This window comes from Mobula hypostoma, chromosome 7 (assembly GCF_963921235.1).
Source record: "Mobula hypostoma chromosome 7, sMobHyp1.1, whole genome shotgun sequence".
In the NCBI taxonomy this organism is placed as follows: domain Eukaryota; kingdom Metazoa; phylum Chordata; class Chondrichthyes; order Myliobatiformes; family Myliobatidae; genus Mobula; species Mobula hypostoma.
In genome coordinates this window covers 45,521,801-45,540,442 of record NC_086103.1, presented here as the reverse complement: position 1 = coordinate 45,540,442, position 18,642 = coordinate 45,521,801, and the positions used below count along the sequence as shown (strand labels likewise).

General features: G+C 40.9%; 1 protein-coding gene across 1 annotated transcript in view; it reads right to left on the bottom strand.

The window, feature by feature from the left end:
* The window catches only part of LOC134349896 (polycystin-2-like protein 2), a 54,506-nt gene that overhangs the window by 6,112 nt on the left and 29,752 nt on the right, over positions 1-18,642 (bottom strand). Inside the window, exons 8-10 of the mRNA XM_063054858.1 lie at positions 15,308-15,428; positions 1,726-1,824; positions 285-403 (exon numbers count right to left, since the gene is read on the bottom strand). Coding sequence (XP_062910928.1) covers positions 285-403; positions 1,726-1,824; positions 15,308-15,428 — 339 coding nt within the window. The remainder of the gene's footprint in view (positions 1-284; positions 404-1,725; positions 1,825-15,307; positions 15,429-18,642) is intronic.

Here is an 18,642-nt window from a genome sequence, read left to right as displayed (position 1 = left end):
GCACTAGCAGGGGCAAACATAACAGGCAATTTTATTATGCTGGGGCAATTTATATCTATTTACCCTTTTAAATAATGGTCTGGTTATTTCCTCAGAGCTGCTTAGAAAGTCCACTGGATTTTCTTCAGTAAAGGTTTTCAAAAATTCTTGCAAATCTGTGGTACTTGAACTGGAGCAACTTCAAATTATTTTGTGCTATATTTGACTTTGATATTCAAGTCTGCAATTTAATTGTACTTATTCTTTCTCTGACTTTCTTGTATGTGGATAGAAATGTTTAGTACCTCTCAAGATCATGCTGTAGGGCTGTTTGGCTTCCTCCGCCATCTTTGTAGCCAGGCGATTGATGAGCTTTGGTTCGTAGATTTTTTAGATTTAATTTAATAAGAAGACTATTGTAACCCTGTAATTAACATTACAAAATAATCTATTAAAGTTAATTTTCAAATTAGAAATAACTTGAATCCTTTAGAATTTAAGCTTGTATCATGATTACAGAATGCACACATTATTCCATTATAAACATAATCTATTTTCTTTATCAAATTCACTCCTATAAACAAAAATGGACCAATTAAACTATACCCTTATGTATTAAGTTATTATTTAAACTGTTCATTTTTGCTTCTACCCCAGTGTTGGAATAAATGCAACAAGGAAAGGGGAAACCCTTACTGTGATGAATATTCTTGCTATTTTTGTCACTGCTCAAAGAGCAAATGAGGAAAATAAGATCAAATTTGCTTCTAGTGTTTTGCTTTACTTTTTTCAAGATTATCCCAGCTCTTTTGCCCTTTTTTGTAACCTTCATATTGGGTCCTAGAACTGTTTAATACTCACCAAGAATAATGTTACTTACAGGTTTGCGGAAGAACGCCTAAGCTTGAAAAATTATTACTTTTACAGATGAGAAACTGCTTTGTGTGATTTTTATTCTGCCTCTGCAGATCTTCACAAACAGCTAGAATATTTTAAACCCTATTCATTTTCTTATCAACACAATGACAGCTCCTTAGGATCAGATGTAGCTTTCTCTATGGGAAATCATGTTATAGGATGGAGCAAATGACTATTAAGAAACATAATACATATAAGTTGACATACATAAGTTATCAAATCATGGCCCAATCAAATGGAGAAATATTTAAGATACAGTAGCATTCATTTTTCTTCGTGTCTTTACAAGTTCAGAATATGCAAAGAAACTAATGACTAATTAGTGATTTTTGAAATGTGGACGTTGTTGGAATGTGCAGGAACCAAAGGTAATGAACATAGATAATTTATCCAGAGCAATAGGTAGACTGGAGGAAATATTTTTGGATAACAGAGGTAGATATAACTAGAGGATATAGATTAGGGTAAGGGGTGAAATTTAGAAAAGATTTGTGGGGGAGGGGGGGATCTTTCTAACCTGGAGAGTAGAGTAACTGGAATACATAGCCTGAGAGAGTGGTCGAATCAAAGTCACTGACAGTATGTAAGAAATGTCTAGATGAGAACTTGGATTGAATATACAGAGTAGGTTATGGGTCAAGTGCTGGAAGTGAAATTAGTACAGGTATGCCCACAGGTCTGCATGGATAGGGTCAGCTGAGTGGCCCGTTTCCACACTTATCACTCTAAAGAAAGCCTTCAAATGAAATATGTAACAGAAAATACACCATAAATAACAAATAAACGAGCACCTATTTTGAATAATTGAGATTATGATTAATTTCCTACCTTTCTGGCCACATCATAAATATCAAAATCTATTTTTTGTAATGTTTTATCATCCTTGACTTCAGAATAGGTATCATTAATGATGGCCAAAAACACATTCTGAAAGGAAACATATCAATTGGGCAATACATTCTGCACATACCATATAAATCATGAGTATGATTATTTGCATGTATTCACATCAAAACAGAAATCCTATAGAACATCACTTCCATAATAAAACCCAGACAAACTGTCAATCTGAAGCGAAGTTAACGTACAACTTTGAGGTTTTGTTAATAGCATAAAAGCTTAATCTTAGTATGCAACAGGGATGGCATGAAATCTTAAAGATTGGATCCCCTCCCAATGCAACTAGTCTGCAGTGCATCTAAGGTTAGAAGAAATCAGAAGCATCACTTTGTACAGAGGCATGCACAAACCTTAGTTAAATTACAACTTCAGTCAAGAGAAAATCTGCAGCTGCTGGGAAACCAAGCAACTCACACAAAATGCTGGAAGAAATCTGCAGGCTCAAAATGTCGCCTGCACTCTTTTCCATAGATGCTGCCTGGCCTGCTGAGTTCTTCCAGCATGTTGTGTGTGTTGTTTAAATTACAACTTCATCATAATAAGTCTTTTTGCTGAGATTCATGACACATGAACAATTCCATATATTTCTAGGTAATATCTATAATGGTACAAGTCACAACAACAGTTTCAAGATTAGAAATTCCACTGCTTCTAGTTATCATCATAGAGTCAAGTAATACAATATAGAAATAGGCACTTGAACCCAACTCAACTGAGCCGACTAGGACGTCCATCTGAGCTAGTACTATTTGGCGAAGGTTTGATCCATCTCCCTGTAAATCTTTCTTATCCGTGTACCTGTCCAAATGTCTTTTAACTGTTATTCTTGTACCTGCCTCAACTATTTCCTCTGGCAGCTTGTTCTACATATGCATCACTCTCTGCATGAAAAAGTTGCTCCTCAGGAGCCTTTTAAAGTTTCCCCTTTCACCTGGGAAAAGACTGTGTGCAGTCATCTTCTCTATGCCCATCACAATTTTATACTCTTCCATAAGTTCACTCCTCAGTCTTGTTAGCTCCAAGGAATAAAGTCCAAGTCATCTTAACGACATATTTCCAATCCGAGGGTAACCAAAACTGTACACAATACTCTAGGTGTGGCCGCAACAACATTACATCCCAACTCCTAAACTCAATACCCTGATCGATGAAGGTCATCATGCCAAACGTCCTCATTACCACCCTGTCCTACATGTGACACCATTTTCAAGGAATTATGTACTTCTAATCCTGGATTCCTCTGTTCTACAACACTCTCCAGAGCCCCATCGTTCACTGTAAAAGCCCCTCCCTGGTTTGATTTCCAAAATGCAATACTTCACACTTCTGTAAATTGAACATTTGCCATTCCTTAACCCATTTAACTAGCTGATCAAGATAACACTAATTTCTGATACCTCTTCCATGTGCCAATAAGTAGTGCCATCTGCAAACTTACGAGCCATGCTATGCACATTCTTATCTAAATCATTTATATTCAACATGAATGTGGTGAGGGTTTTTAATTAATGCAGGATAATAGTTTTAAACTCAAAATTACTTTTGCGGGTAGGAGCTGGGGATAATTTTTATTGTCACCAATATCCGAAGGTTCATGTTTACTGGTAACGGTCTCCTATCTGAATGTTACAGAGGAGTAGTTACTCTGTTTCACAGCAGAATTGTACTGCTTGCTGCCATCTGTACTATGTGTAACTTTTCCTCACACTGTGAATGTCACTTGTAGTACTCCGTTCTGATTACCGCAGATGACGTTTCTTAGACACTCACCAAACAGTAATTTGCATGTTTGCCAGGGATATCTTCACATTAAATCTTACTATCTGAGGGACAAAATTAATACTTCCATTTTGCAGGATTGTTGATAGTTATCAGGGAGTGAACAGATGGTGTCTGGGAGACCTTGGTCCCCATATATCCAATTATAAATCTCTACAGATTTGCTGAAGCATTAGCCACTTTCCATATTTCCCTTGAGCACCTTATAAAAATATTGCAGCATGGAATTGTATGGAATATAAGGAGTTCATTTAGTCATAAGTAATTTAGCAAGCTCTTTGAGAGAGCTATCCAGCTAACTCAAGACTCCAGTCTTTCCCTGTTCCACTATTTTTAAAATCTTGAATAAATATCCAGCTATTGAATCTGCTTGCTGACCTCCACCAGGCTGTTCATTCGAAATCCCAAATATGTTTGATGCATAAAAAAGTCCTTCTGTCTCTGGAATTTTTGCCAATCAACTTAAATTTATTTATTCTACTTACTAAATATTTTGCACCTAGATGTAGTCATGATTCTTAACACACCTCTCAACTCTCCCTTCAGCCTACAAACCTAACTTCACCAGTCTTTCTACGTAACCGAATTCTCTCATCCCTGGTACCAGTCATCCTCTAATGCACTCTCTCTAAGGCCTTGACCCCTAAAGTGTAAATGTGAACAGTTCTAGCTGAATAGTTTTCTATTCCTTTCTGATTAAATTCAAGAATATGTCATGTTTTTAGCAGCCTACTTAACCCATCATGCTACGTACTTTTTTAGGTGTCGGAAAAACTCACCGGATGTTTATCTTTCCTTAACTGGCTTTAAAATTATGCTATTTTGTTCAATGACCTCTCCTTGTCTTTTTAATGGAGCACTTTACACTTCCTGGTTTTGAAATTTAGTGGCTGCATCTCTACTCTTTCAACAGTCTGCCTAGATCAGGGATGCATAAACTTTTGGGCTTGGATAGCAATTTTTAGTCTGGAATAGAGTTTACTGGACAAATATTGCTGCTGACACTTCTTGAGGTGTGTGCAATGAAGCACTTGATTGCCATCATTTACACATTGTTCTACCTGCACACGGAACCCACTGGAAAACTGAAGCAGTATTAACCAATACTGATATTGCCTCTTTTTCTGATCAGGTATTTTCTTTAAATTTTCATTGCTATTACTCACTTCCACTGCTCCCTTGCTGCCAATGACTTTAGCATCCTCCACCCCCTACTTGGCTTCCAGCATTTACTTGATCCCTTCTCAACTCTTTAAACATCCTTATAATCTGCCTGACTACTCGCCATGCGTCCATTGACCATGAGGTCCTCTCTTCTTGTCAATCCTCTCATCATTTTCTTCCACCATTATCCTCCCACCCAAGGTAATTCTCTTTTACTTCTGCTCTCTGTTCATTCTTTGATATTGTTTAATTCGCACATGAAGAGCCTGCCCTGCTGTGCACATTGCATAGTGTTGTATTTGTACTGGAGGCCCTCTAGTGGGACAATCCAAAAGCAGCTGCAGCTCAAGGTTCTCAGAAAAACTCTCTGAGGTCTGTAACTTTCAAGTTTAGCATGCTCAACAAATTTGAAATAATGTCACCGTTTTAATATCAATACAGACCACTTTGAATTTCCCAGCATATCCATGTGGGAGCAAATAATTCTGACTACATTTTCACTTTCCTTCCACCTCCATTTTCCTTATTTTTCGATGCAAAATCAGCTGCACTTGAAATGGTTACCATTTTTGACTGCACAACAATCCAAAACTCAGTTGCATAATTTTTAAAAACTTGTATCATATTGCATATAATCCTATAATATGAGAAACAAAGTAGTTTCCAAACCTTCTTGTGTATTTGCATTTCCTCACACAAGGCAAAATATTTGGAAATCTACAATGTAACCATCGTGAAGAATGAAGGCAAATCAATGTGGTTGGAAGTGATTTGGTGTTTGGGACAGAAGTCTTTAAAAAATTCCACTTTTGTTTTGCTCACTTTCAAGCCTGATTCATACTTTATCCTTCTTATGTGGGTGCCAGGGTTAAGGATGTCTCTGAGCAATGATACAATATTCTTGCGGGTAGGGGTGGGGAAGAGTCCAGCATATTCCTGAGCAACACACAGAAAATACTGGAGGAACTCAGCAGTTCAAGCAGCATCTATGGAGGACAATAAACAGACGACTTTTCAGGTCAAGACATTTCATCAGGACTGGAAAAGAAAGGAGAAGTCATCAAAAAAAAATGGGGAGGGGAAGGAGGACAAGTTGGCAGATGATAGGTGAAGCCAAGTGAGGGGGAAGGTGGGTGGGTGGGGGAGGGCAGAAGAAGAAGTCTGGATGAACACATGGTCGAAGAGTAGGAGAGAAGCAGAGATCACAGAGGGGGATCAATGAGAGATGGTCTTGCAGAATCTTCTCGAAAAGAAAATTTAATTTTTTTCAGGGCAGGCATACCAGCATTTTCCTATTAGGGTGAAGGTAAATCTGGCAAATTTAGGGAACCCTGGCTGATGGGAGATTTTAAGGCTCTGATTAAGAAAAAGGATGAAGCATATGTTTAGTTCAGGAGATCAGGAAGGAATGAAATTCTTGAAGTTTAAGGAAAATACCAAGAGCAAATGGGTGTATAAAAGCTATATTAAGAGTAAAAGGGTGGCAAGGGAGAGAGTAAGACCCCACAGTAAAGCCACAGGAGATAGGTGGAATTTTGAATGTCTATGTGTCAATGTTTACTGAGAGAGAAATCATGGTTGCTCAAAAGATAAAGGAAACAAGTGGCGATGTTTGGGAGAACGTTCATACAACCAGGGAAGAGGTACTTGCAACCTTGCAGTCTATTGAGGTGGATAAATTAACACAACCTGACAAAGTGCACCCTTGCATTTTGTGGAGACCAGAGAAGAAATTATAAAGGCCCTTGCAGAGATATTTTCTTTATCATTAGCCACTAATGAGGTTCCTGAATATGGAAAGGTGGCTAATGTCATTCCATTGTCCTAAGAAGGATAGGCAGGCAACTACAGGCTGATCAGCCTGATATTAGCACAAAGCCATTCTGACTTCTCATAATCAGACTTTGTCAATCCAAATGCTTGTAGTTCCTATTGCTTAGAAGTCACTTCCTTGTTAGTTTTTATTTGTATAAATGATTTGCAAGTGAATGTCAAGGCTTGATCAGCAAGTTTGCAGATGAGACAAAATTTGAAAGTAGTATTGAAAATGATATAATTGATAATGATACCAGCGACGACACCGGTGCCAAGCTGTATCGGCCCTTGCCTTCCCTTGGACAACATTGGTGTCGTGGAGAGGGGAGCATGGGCAACTGCCGGTCTTCCATACAACTTTGCCCAGGCCTGCGCCCTGGAGAGTGAAGACTTTCCAGGCACAGATCCATGGTCTCGCAAGACTAATGGATACCTTAAATTGATAATGAAGGTGGCTATTGAAGAAGTGCATTTTAATCAGTTAGGGAAGTGGGCCAAGAAATAGCTGATGGACTTCAGTAGAGATAAGTGTGAGGTGATGCGTTTTGGAAAGTCAAACCAGCATAGATAGATAGAATAGATGGATAGAATAGTACAGCACAGTAGAGGCCTTTCGGCCCACAATGTTGTGCTGACCCTCAAACCCTGCCTCCCATATAAGCCCCCACTTTAGATTCCTCCATATACCTGTCCAGTAGTCTCTTAAACTTCACTAGTGTATCTGCCTCCACTACTGACTCAGGCAAGTGCATTCCATGCACCAACCACTCTCTGAGTAAAAAACCTTCCTCTAATATCCCCCTTGAACTTCGCCCCGCCTTACCTTAAAGCCATGTCCTCTTGTATTGAGCAGTGGTGCCCTGGGGAAGAGGCACTGGTTATCCACTCTATCTATTCCTCTTATTATCTTGTACACCTCTATCATGTCTCCTCTCATCCTCCTTCTCTCCAAAGACTAAAGCCCTAGCTCCCTTAATCTCTGATCATAATGCATACTTTCTAAACCAGGCAGCATCCTGGTAAATCTCCTCTGTACCCTTTCCAATGCTTCCACATCCTTCCTATAGTGAGGTGACCAGAACTGGACACAGTACTCCAAGTGTGTCCTAACCAGAGTTTTATAGAGCTGCATCATTACATCGCGACTCTTAAACTCTATCCCTCGACTTATGAAAGCTAACACCCCATAAGCTTTCTTAACTACCCTATCTACCTGTGAGGCAACTTTCAGGGATCTGTGGACATGTACCCCAAGATCCCTCTGCTCCTCCACACTACCAAGTATCCTGCCATTTACTTTGTACTCTGCCTTGGAGTTTGTCCTTCCAAAGTGTACCACCTCACACTTCTCCGGGTTGAACTTCATCTGCCACTTCTCAACCCACTTCTGCATCCTATCAATGTCTCTCTGCAATCTTTGACAATCCTCTACACTATCTACAACACTACCAACCTTTGTGTCGTCTGCAAACTTGCCAACCCACCCTTCTACCCCCACATCCAGGTCGTTAATAAAAATCAGGAAAAGTAGAGGTCCCAGAACAGATCCTTGTGGGACACCACTAGTCACAATCCTCCAATCTGAATGTACTCCCTCCACCACCACCCTCTGCCTTCTGCAGGCAAACCAATTCTGAATCCACCTGGCCAAACTTCCCTGGATCCCATGCCTTCTAACTTTCTGAATAAGCCTACCATGTGGAACCTTGTCAAATGCCTTACTAAAGTCCATATAGATCACATCCACTGCACTACCCTCATCTATATGCCTGGTCACCTCCTCAAAGAACTCTATCAGGCTTGTTAGACACGATCTGCCCTTCACAAAGCTATGCTGACTGTCCCTGATCAGACCATGATTCTCTAAATGCCTATAGATCCTATCTCTAAGAATCTTTTCCAACAGCTTTCCCACCACAGACGTAAGGCTCACTGGTCTATAATTACCCGGACTATCCCTACTACCTTTTTTGAACAAGGGAACAACATTCGCCTCCCTCCAATCCTCCGGTACCATTCCCGTGGACAACGAGGACATAAAGATCCTAGCCAGAGGCTCAGCAATCTCTTCTCTCGCCTCGTGGAGCAGCCTGGGGAATATTCCGTCAGGCCCCGGGGACTTATCTGTCCTAATGTATTTTAACAACTCCAACACCTCCTCTCCCTTAATATCAACATGCTCCAGAACATCAACCTCACTCACGTTGTCCTCACCATCATCAAGTTCCCTCTCATTGGTGAATACCGAAGAGAAGTATTCATTGAGGACCTCGCTCACTTCCACAGCCTCCAGGCACATCTTCCCACCTTTATCTCTAATCGGTCCTACCTTCACTCCTGTCATCCTTTTTTTCTTCACATAATTGAAGAATGCCTTGGGGTTTTCCTTTACCCTACTCGCCAAGGCCTTCTCATGCCCCCTTCTTGCTCTTCTTAGCCCCTTCTTAAGCTCCTTTCTTGCTTCTCTATATTCCTCAATAGACCCATCTGATCCTTGCTTCCTAAACCTCATGTATGCTGCCTTCTTCCACCTGACTAGATTTTCCACCTCACTTGTCACCCATGGTTCCTTCAACCTACCATTCTTTATCTTCCTCACCGGGACAAATTTATCCCTTACATCCCACAAGAGATCTCTAAACATAGACCACATGTCCATAGTATATTTCCTTGCAAAAACATCATCCCAATTCACACCCGCAAGTTCTAGCCTTATAGCCTCATAATTTGCCTTTCCCCAATTAAAAATTTTCCTCTCCTCTTTGATTCTATCCTTTTCCATGATAACTATAAAGGCCAGGGAGCGGTGGTCACTGTCCCCCAGATGCTCACCCACTGAGAGATCTGTGCCCTGACCCGGTTCATTACCTAGTACTAGATCTAGTATGGCATTCCCCCTGGTCGGCCTATCCACATACTGTGACAGGAATCCATCCTGGACACACTTAACAAACTCTGCCCCATCTAAACCCTTGGAACTAATCAGGCGCCAATAGGACTTTAGAGGTACAGCATGGTAACTCTCCCTTGGTAACAGCATTTTAGAGGGAGAGGGAAAGCAGCCAGAGATGTCTTGGTACATATTGGTACCAATGACATAGGAAGGTTCTGAAGAGAGAATTTAGAGAGCTAGGCAGAAAACTGAGAAGCAGGACCTCCAGGGTCGTAATTTCTGGATTGCTACCTGTGTCACGCGCCTGTGAGGGTAGAAACAGGATGATTTGGAAGATAAATGTATGGCTGAGAAGCTGGTGCAGAGGTCAGGGCTTCAGGTTCTTGGATCATTGGGATCTCTTCTGGGGGAGGACAAAAGGGAAGTGTTGCACCTGAACTCGAGGGGAACAATATTCTTGTGGGTAGGTTTGTTAGAGCTGTTGGGGAGGGTTTAAACGAATTTGGCAGGGGGATGGGAACTGGAGTGAAGGAACTCAGGATAGGGCGGATGGTGAAAAAGCAAAGATAGTCAGAGTATCAGGAAATGCAGGTAGATGACAGGACAAAATTGCAAGCAGCAAAGTGAGTATCAATGCATTAGGGATGCAGAATCAAAAAGGATAACAAATCCAGTACTCAAAGTGTTATATCTCAATGCACAGAGTATAAGAAATAAGGTGGATGATCTTATTGCACTTTTACAGATTGTCAGGTATGATGTTGTGGCCATCACTGAATCGTAGCTGAAAGATGGTTGTAGTTGGGAGCTGAATGTCAAAGGTTACACGCTGTATTGGAGGGATAAGAAGGTAGGCAGAGAGACTGTCACAGTTCTGCTGGCAACGAATAGCATCAAATCATTAGGAAGATGTGACATTAGATTGGAAGATTTTGAATCCTTGTGGGTTGAGTTAAGAAGCTGCAAGGGTAAAAGGACCCGATGGCAGTTATATACAAGCCTCCAAACAGTAGAACCATAGAACCATAGAAACTACAGCACAGAAACAGGCCCTTTGGCCCTTCTTGGCTGTGCCGAACCATTTTCTGCCTAGTCCCACTGACCTGCACACGGACCATATCCCTCCATACACCTCCCATCCATGTATGTGTCCAACTTATTCTTAAATGTTAAAAAAGAACCCGCATTTACCACCTCGTCTGGCAGCTCATTCCATACTCCCACCACTCTCTGTGTGAAGAAGCCCCCCCTAATGTTCCCTTTAAACTTCCCCCCCCTCACCCTTAACCCATGTCCTCTGGTTTTTTTCTCCCCTTGCCTCAGTGGAAAAAGCCTGCTTGCATTCACTCTATCTATACCCATCATAATTTTATATACCTCTATCAAATCTCCCCTCATTCTTCTACGCTCCAGGGAATAAAGTCCTAACCTATTCAACCTTTCTCTGTAACTGAGTTTCTCAAGTCCCGGCAACGTCCTTGTAAACCTTCTCTGCCCTCTTTCAACCTTATTTATATCCTTCCTGTAATTTGCTGACCAAAACTGAACACAATACTCCAGATTCGGCCTCACCAGTGCCTTATACAACCTCATCATAACATTCCAGCTCTTATACTCAATACCTCGATTAATAAAGGCCAATGTACCAAAAGCTCTCTTTACAACCCTATCTACCTGTGACGATACTTTTAGGGAATTTTGTATCTGTATTCCCAGATCCCTCTGTTCCACTGCACTCCTCAGTGCCTTACCATTAACCCTGTATGTTCTACGTTGGTTTGTCCTTCCAACGTGCAATACCTCACACTTGTCAGTATTAAACTCTATCTGCCATTTTTCAGCCCATTTTTCCAGCTAGTCCAAGTCCCTCTGCAGGCTCTGAAAACCTTCCTCACTGTCTACTACACCTCCAATCTTTGTATCATCAGCAAACTTGCTGATCCAGTTTACCACATTATCATCCAGTTCATTGATATAGATGACAAATAACAATGGACCCAGCACTGATCCCTGTGGCACACCACTAGTCAAAGGCCTCCACTCAGAGAAGCAATCCTCTACCACCAGTCTCTGGCTTCTTCCATCGAGCCAATGTCTAATCCAATTTACCACCTCTCCATGTATACCTAGCGACTGAATTTTCCTAACTAACCTCCCATGCGGGACCTTGTCAAAGGCCTTACTGAAGTCCATGTAGACAATATCCACTGCCTTCCCTTCATCCACTTTCCTGGTAACCTCCTCGAAAAACTCCAACAGATTGGTCAAACATGACCTACCATGCACAAAGCCATGTTGACTCTCCCTAATAAGCCCCTGTTATCCAAATGCTTGTAGATTCTGTCGCTTAGTACTCCCTCCAATAACTTACCTAATACTGACGTTAAACTCACCGGCCTATAATTTCCCGGATTACTTTTCGATCCTTTTTTAAACAATGGAACAACATGAGCCACTCTCCAATCCTCCGGCACTTCACCCGTAGACGGCGACATTTTAAATATTTCTGCCAGGGCCCCTGCAATTTCAACACTAGTCTCCTTCAAGGTCCGAGGGAACACCCTGTCAGGTCCCGGGGATTTATCCACTTTAATTTTCCTCAAGACAGCAAGCACCTCCTCCTTTTCAATCTGTACAATTTCCATGGTCTCACTACTTGATTCCCTCAATTCCATAGATTTCATGCCAGCTTCCTTAGTAAATACAGACGCAAAAAACCTATTTAAGATCGCCCCCATTTCCTTTGGTTCCGCACAAAGCCAACCACTCTGATCTTCAAGAGGGCCAATTTTATCCCTTACAATCCTTTTGCTCTTAATATACTTGTAAAAGCTCTTTGGATTATCCTTCACTTTGACTGCCAAAGCAACCTCATGTCTTCTTTTAGCCCTCCTGATTTCTTTCTTAAGTATTTTCTTGCACTTCTTATACTCCTCAAGCACCTGATTTACCCCCTGTTTCCTATATATTTCATACAACTCCCTCTTCTTCTTTATCAGAGTTGCAATATTCCTTGAGAACCAAGGTTCCTTCTTCCTATTCAATTTGCCTTTAATCCTGACAGGAAGATACAAACTCTGCACTCTCAAAATTTCCCCTTTGAAAGCTTCCCACCTACCAATCACATCTTTGCCAGAGAACAACCTGTCCCAATCCACGCTTTTTAGATCCTTTCTCATTTCTTCAAATTTGGCCTTCTTCCAGTTCAGAACCTCAACCCTAGGACCAGATCTATCAATACTGAGCTGGGATGTGGACTACAGGTTACAATAGAAAATAGAAAAGGTGTGTCAAAAGGGCAATGTTATGATATTCATGGGAGATTTTAACATGCAGATAGATTGGGAAAACCAGGTTGGTAATAGCTCTCAAGAGAGTGAATTTGTTGAATACCTACGAGATGGCTTTTTAGAGCAGATTGTCGTTGTGCCTACTAGGATATCAGCTATGCTGGATTGGATGTTTTGTAATGAAACAGGCAATTAGGGAGCCTAAGTTAAAGGAACACTTAGGAGACAGTGATCACAATATGATTGAGTTCAGCATGAAATTTGATAGGGAGAAAGTGAAGTCTGATGTAGTGGCATTTCAGTGGAGTAAATGAAATTATAGAGATATGAGAGAGGAATTGACCAAAGTAAATTGGAAGGAGATGCTGACAAGGATGACAACAGAGCAGAAATGGCTTGAATTTCTGGGAAAAATGAGAAAGATGCAGGACAAATGTACTCCAAAAACAAAGAAATACTCAACTGGCAAAGTAATACAACTGTGGTTGGCAAGGGAAATCAAAGTTATAATGTAAAAGCAAAAGTGAGGGCATACAACAAAGCAAAAATGAGCAGGAAGATAAAGGAGTGGGAAACTTTTAAAAACCTATGGAAAGCAACTAAAAGAATCACTAGGAGGGAAAAGATGAAATATGAAAGCAAGCTAGCAAACAATATCAAGGTGGAGAGAAAAAGACTTTTCAAGTATATAAAAAATAAAAGAGAGATGAGAGTCAATATAGGACTGCTAGAAAATGAAGCCAGAGAAATAATAATGGGGGACAAGGAGATGGCAGATAAACTAAACAAGCAGTGAGGAAGATACTAGCAGTATGCCAGGTGTTGAAAGGTGTGAGGGAAGAGAAGTGAGTGCAGTTACTATTACAAGGGAGAAGATGCTCAAAAAGCTGAAAGACCTAAAGGTACATAAGTCACCCGGACCAGATGAACTGCAGCCTAGGGTTCTGAAAGAGGTTGTAGAGATTGTGGAGACATTAGTAATGATCTTTCAAGAATCATTGGACTCTGGCATGGTTCAGGAGGATTGGCAAATTGCAAATGTCACTCCACTCTTTAAGAAAGGAAAGAGGCAGCAGAAAGGACCAGTTAGCCTGACCTCAGCGGTTGGGAAGATGTTGGATTCAATTGTTAAGGATGAGGTTATGGAGTACTTTGTGACTTGGTGTTGGGCACGTGGCCAAGTGGTTAAGGCATTCGTCTAGTGGTCTGAAGGTCACTAGTTCGAGCCTCAGCTGTGGCAGCGTGTTTGTGTCCTTGAGCAAGGCACTTAACCACACATTGCTCTAGAGTCTGTGCAAGGAGTGGCGCCCCACACAGACTTCCAATCTGCGCCTTGTAAGGCATGAAAATGCCCGGCGCAGGCCTCTCATGGTCTGAGTCGACGTTCCCTCCCTTGTGACACAGGAAAAGATAGGACAAAGTCATCATTGTATTCTGCAGGGAAAATCCTGCCTGACGAACCTGTTGGAATTCTTTGAGGAGATTACAAGTAGGATAGATAAAGGGGATGCTGTGGATGTTGTATATTTGGACTTTCAGAAAGCCTTTGACAAGGTGCCACACGTGGGCTGCTTACCAAGTTAAGAACTTGTGGTATTACCGGAAAGTTACTGGCATGGTTAGAGTATAGGCTGATTGGTAGGAGGCAGTGAGTGGGAATAAAATGATCCTTTTCTGGTTGGCTGCCAATGGTTAGTGGTGTTCTGCAGAGGTCAGTGTTGGGAACGCTCCTTTTTATGCTATATATCAGTGGTTTAGATGATGGAATAGATAGCTTTGTTGCCAAGTTTGCAGATGATATGAAGATTGGTAGAACGGCAGGGTTTAGAGGAGTTTGGGCTGAACACAGGAAACTTAGACTAGCTTTTGGCATTGTGGTCGGTGTGGAGTGGTTGAACCAAAAGGACTGGTTCAATGCTGTATTGCTCTGTGACTCTATATTAATGAGATCTATCCATCAACTGGAAAGAGTTATATCCCATCAGTTTCAAGTGAATATAGTCGATACCTTACACTCTATGCCAAAACAGATTGTAGATGCATCTGTGAGTCCAGTCTAAGGAGTAGATTACTGTTGTGTCTTTAATATTTCGGTATATTGTAAATATATTGTTTGATTAAGAATTCTTTGTGTATTTAAATAATTCATTGTTGGATAGATACAAAAGTGCGTAACTGGCATACGACATGATGCTACCACGTCATATGTGCACACCTTGCTAGAAGTAAAATGAAACTAAAACATGAACCTACAGGCTACATGTTATTTCTTTCAGTTGGTTTTATGTTTTGGAGTTACAAAACAACAATTACAGTATGAAAATCACTCTCAGTACTTAATTATTCAACAATGTAGACATTTTACATCTGCAGAGTGTATAACAGCACTTCAGTTACATGATTTCACACAAGAGATAAATAGATAATGTTGAAAGCTCAGTGCTATTTTGTTGCTTGTGAATGCATATCCATAGTAGTAATAAACCACATTCAATATAAAATCAGTACATTATTCAGGATTAACTATATATATATTATAGACTTCAATCACTGATATTGTAGTACTTACCAACAAAACAAAGAATAAGCAGAATACAAATGTGATGAAGTAAATAGGCCCAAGGATGTGGTTTGCTTCTTCAATCTCACTAAAATTAAAATCTCCAAGAATAATCCTGAACTGTGTAAAACTGAAACATATATTTTTTAAAAATTCAAAACTTACTCCTAATAAACAAAAATGCAAATTATAGTCTTACAACAACCTACTGTTAGAAGGAGCATTGGTTTAGTACATGAGCTTCAAAATGTAATACTACTGACTGTAAAGTCTCTACTATTTAGTTCATGTAACCATTCTCATAGTCATAGTCATACTTTATTGATCCCAGGGGAAATTGGTTTTCGTTACAGTTGCACCATAAATAATAAATAGTAATAGAACCATAAATAGATAAATAGTAATATGTAAATTATGAAATAAGTCCAGGACCAGCCTATTGGCTCAGGGTGCCTGACCCTCCAAGGGAGGAGTTGTAAAGTTTGATGGCCACAGGTAGGAATGACTTCCTATGATGCTCAGTGCTGCATCTTGGTGGAATGAGTCTCTGGCTGAATGTACTCCTGTGCCCACCCAGTACATTATGTAGTGGATGAGAAACATTGACCAAGATAGCATGCAACTTAGACAGCATGCAACTTAGACAGCATCCTCTTTTCAGACACCACCGTGAGAGAGTCCAGTTCCATCCCCACAACATCACTGGCCTTAGGATGAGTTTGTTGATTCTGTTGGTGTAGGACGTGATTTTAAGTTTAACTCTGTTTGGTTTCAAGTTAGCCCATTGCTTTGCTTTGCTTTTAGTTAGTTGCACGGTGGGTTTTTTTTTGGGGTTTTTTTTTTTCTTTTTTTTTCCATTGATATATATATAAAATTTAGTATACTATTATGTTATCTTGGTTTTTTATGTTTAAATTACATTGTAGTATTTTTTTTGGTATTGATACCTTCTGGAATTTTATTATATTTTAACATTGTATTAATGTTTATATGGTTTACCTTTTTGTATACTTATTCAATAAAAAGATTTAAAAAGGATTCTGTTGGTGTCTGCTATCCTCAGCCTGCTGTCCCAGCACACAACAGCAAACATGATAGCACTGGCCACCACAGACTCGTAGAACATCCTCAGCATCGTCCGGCAGATGTTAAAGGACCTCAGTCTCCTTAAGAAATAGAGATGGCTCTGACCCTTCTTGTAGACAGCCTCAGTGTTCTTTGACCAGTCCAGTTTATTGTCAATTCGTATCCCCAGGTATTTGTAATCCTCCACCATGTCCACACTGACCCTCTGGATGGAAACAGGGGTCACCGGTACCTTAGCTCTCCTCAGGTCTACCACCAGCTCCTTAGCCTTTTTCACATTAAGCTGCAGATAATTCTGCTCACACCATGTGACAAAGTTTCCTACCGTAGCCCTGTACTCAGCCTCATCTCCCTTGCTGATGCATCCAGCTATGGCAGAGTCATCCGAAAACTCTATCACTGCTTTGCCAAGATTTACTGAATTTTGATTAGTTTGATTGTGTGCAGATAGTCTTCTTTGGTTGCTTAAGAGCAAATAGTTCCCAGAAATTATGTTTCCAGATGTAACAAATCTTTACTGATTTTTGGCTTACTGCTTGGTGTATTGTAGTTTCAATTGTTTTGTTACTGCTGCCAATTTTTGCAAGGATAGAACTGATCAGTCTGTTTTGTTGGTTCTGTGGATTTCCTGATGGAAAGGACAGAGGCCACTCCTTAGCATATCTTGACACTGCTCTCAAAGTATTGTGCAGGAGGAATTTCTTATTCCAGTAGCTTTAAAAGGATTACTCTATACATTTACTTTTTTCTGCCAAAAGTAATTAAATAATCTCAATAAGTAACCAAATTCTGGGATCCTCATCAGATGAAGGATAGCTCTTCTTCTGTTTGCTGGGTGTTGACAGGAAGTAGGTATATGGAAATAATGCCCCCCTTCTTTAAAGAATGGGGTTTTCCTTCCTCCACCTTTTACACTGTCCTCACATGCATCTCCTCCATTTCCCAGATATCTGCACTCACCCCACCTTCTTGCCGCTTTAACAGGGATAAAGTTTCTCTTGTCCTCACCTACCACACCACAAGCCTCCACATCCAACACATCATTCTCTGCAACTTCTGCCATCTTTAAATGGATCCTACTACCAAATACATCTTTATCTCCCCCCCGCCCATTCTCCACTTTCCGCAGGGACTTTACCCTCCGTGTTTCTCTTGTCCATTCATCCCTCTCCAATAATCTCCATCCTGACACTTATCCCTGTAAGCGGCTGGTGCTACACCTGCCCATTCACTTCCTCCCTCACCTCTGTTCAAGGCCCCAACAGTCCTTTGAAGTGAGGCAACTCTTCACCTGCAAATCTGTTGGTGTCATTTATATTATCCAGTGCTCCTGATGTGATCTCCTCTACATTGGTGAAACCAGTTGTAAATTGGAGGACTGCTTTGTTGAGCACCTCCGCTTGATTTGCCAAAAGTGGAATTTCGTGGTGGCCAACCATTTTAATTCCTATTCCCAGTCCCATTCTGACATGTCGGTCCAAGGCTTCCTCTTGTGCCATGAGGAGGTCATGCTCAGGGTGGAGGAGCTACACTTCATATTTTTTCTGGGTAGCTGCCAACCTGATGGCATGAACATCAATTTATCTTTCCAGTAAAACTTTTTCCCCTTCCCTCTTCTTCTATTCCCCACTCTGGCCTCTGATCTCTTCTCACCTGCCTGTCACTTCCCCCAGTGCCTCTTTTTCTTCCCTTTGTCCCATGGTCAACTGTTCTCTCCTATCGGATTCCTTCCTCTTCAGCCCTTTACCTTTCCCACTCACCTGGTTTCACCCATCACCTTCTAGTTATCCTCCTTCCCCTCCCCTACCTTTTCAGTCTGGTGTGCTCCCCCCTTCCTTTCCAGTCCTGAAGAAGGGTCTCAGCCCGAAATGTCGATTGTTTATTCATTTCTATAGATGCTGCCTGACCTGCTGGGTTCTGCCAACATTTTGTGTGTGTTGCTTTGAAATCCATTTGCCACTCCTCAGACCATTTCTGTTTCTGATCAAGATCCATACCCTACAATAACCTTCTACTCTATCAACAACAGCTCCTAATTTTGTTTCATCCGCTTTGTGCAGTTACATCCAAATAATTTCTATAATAATGAACAACCAGCACCTCAGCACCAACTAATAGTTAATGGCTTCCATTCAGAGAAATAACCTATAACCACCACCCTCTGCTTCCTCCTTCTGAGCTAATTTTGAAACTAGCCTAGTACAAACTAGATGGACCAAAAGGTCAGATTCTGTGTTGTAGTGTTCTACGACTGTATA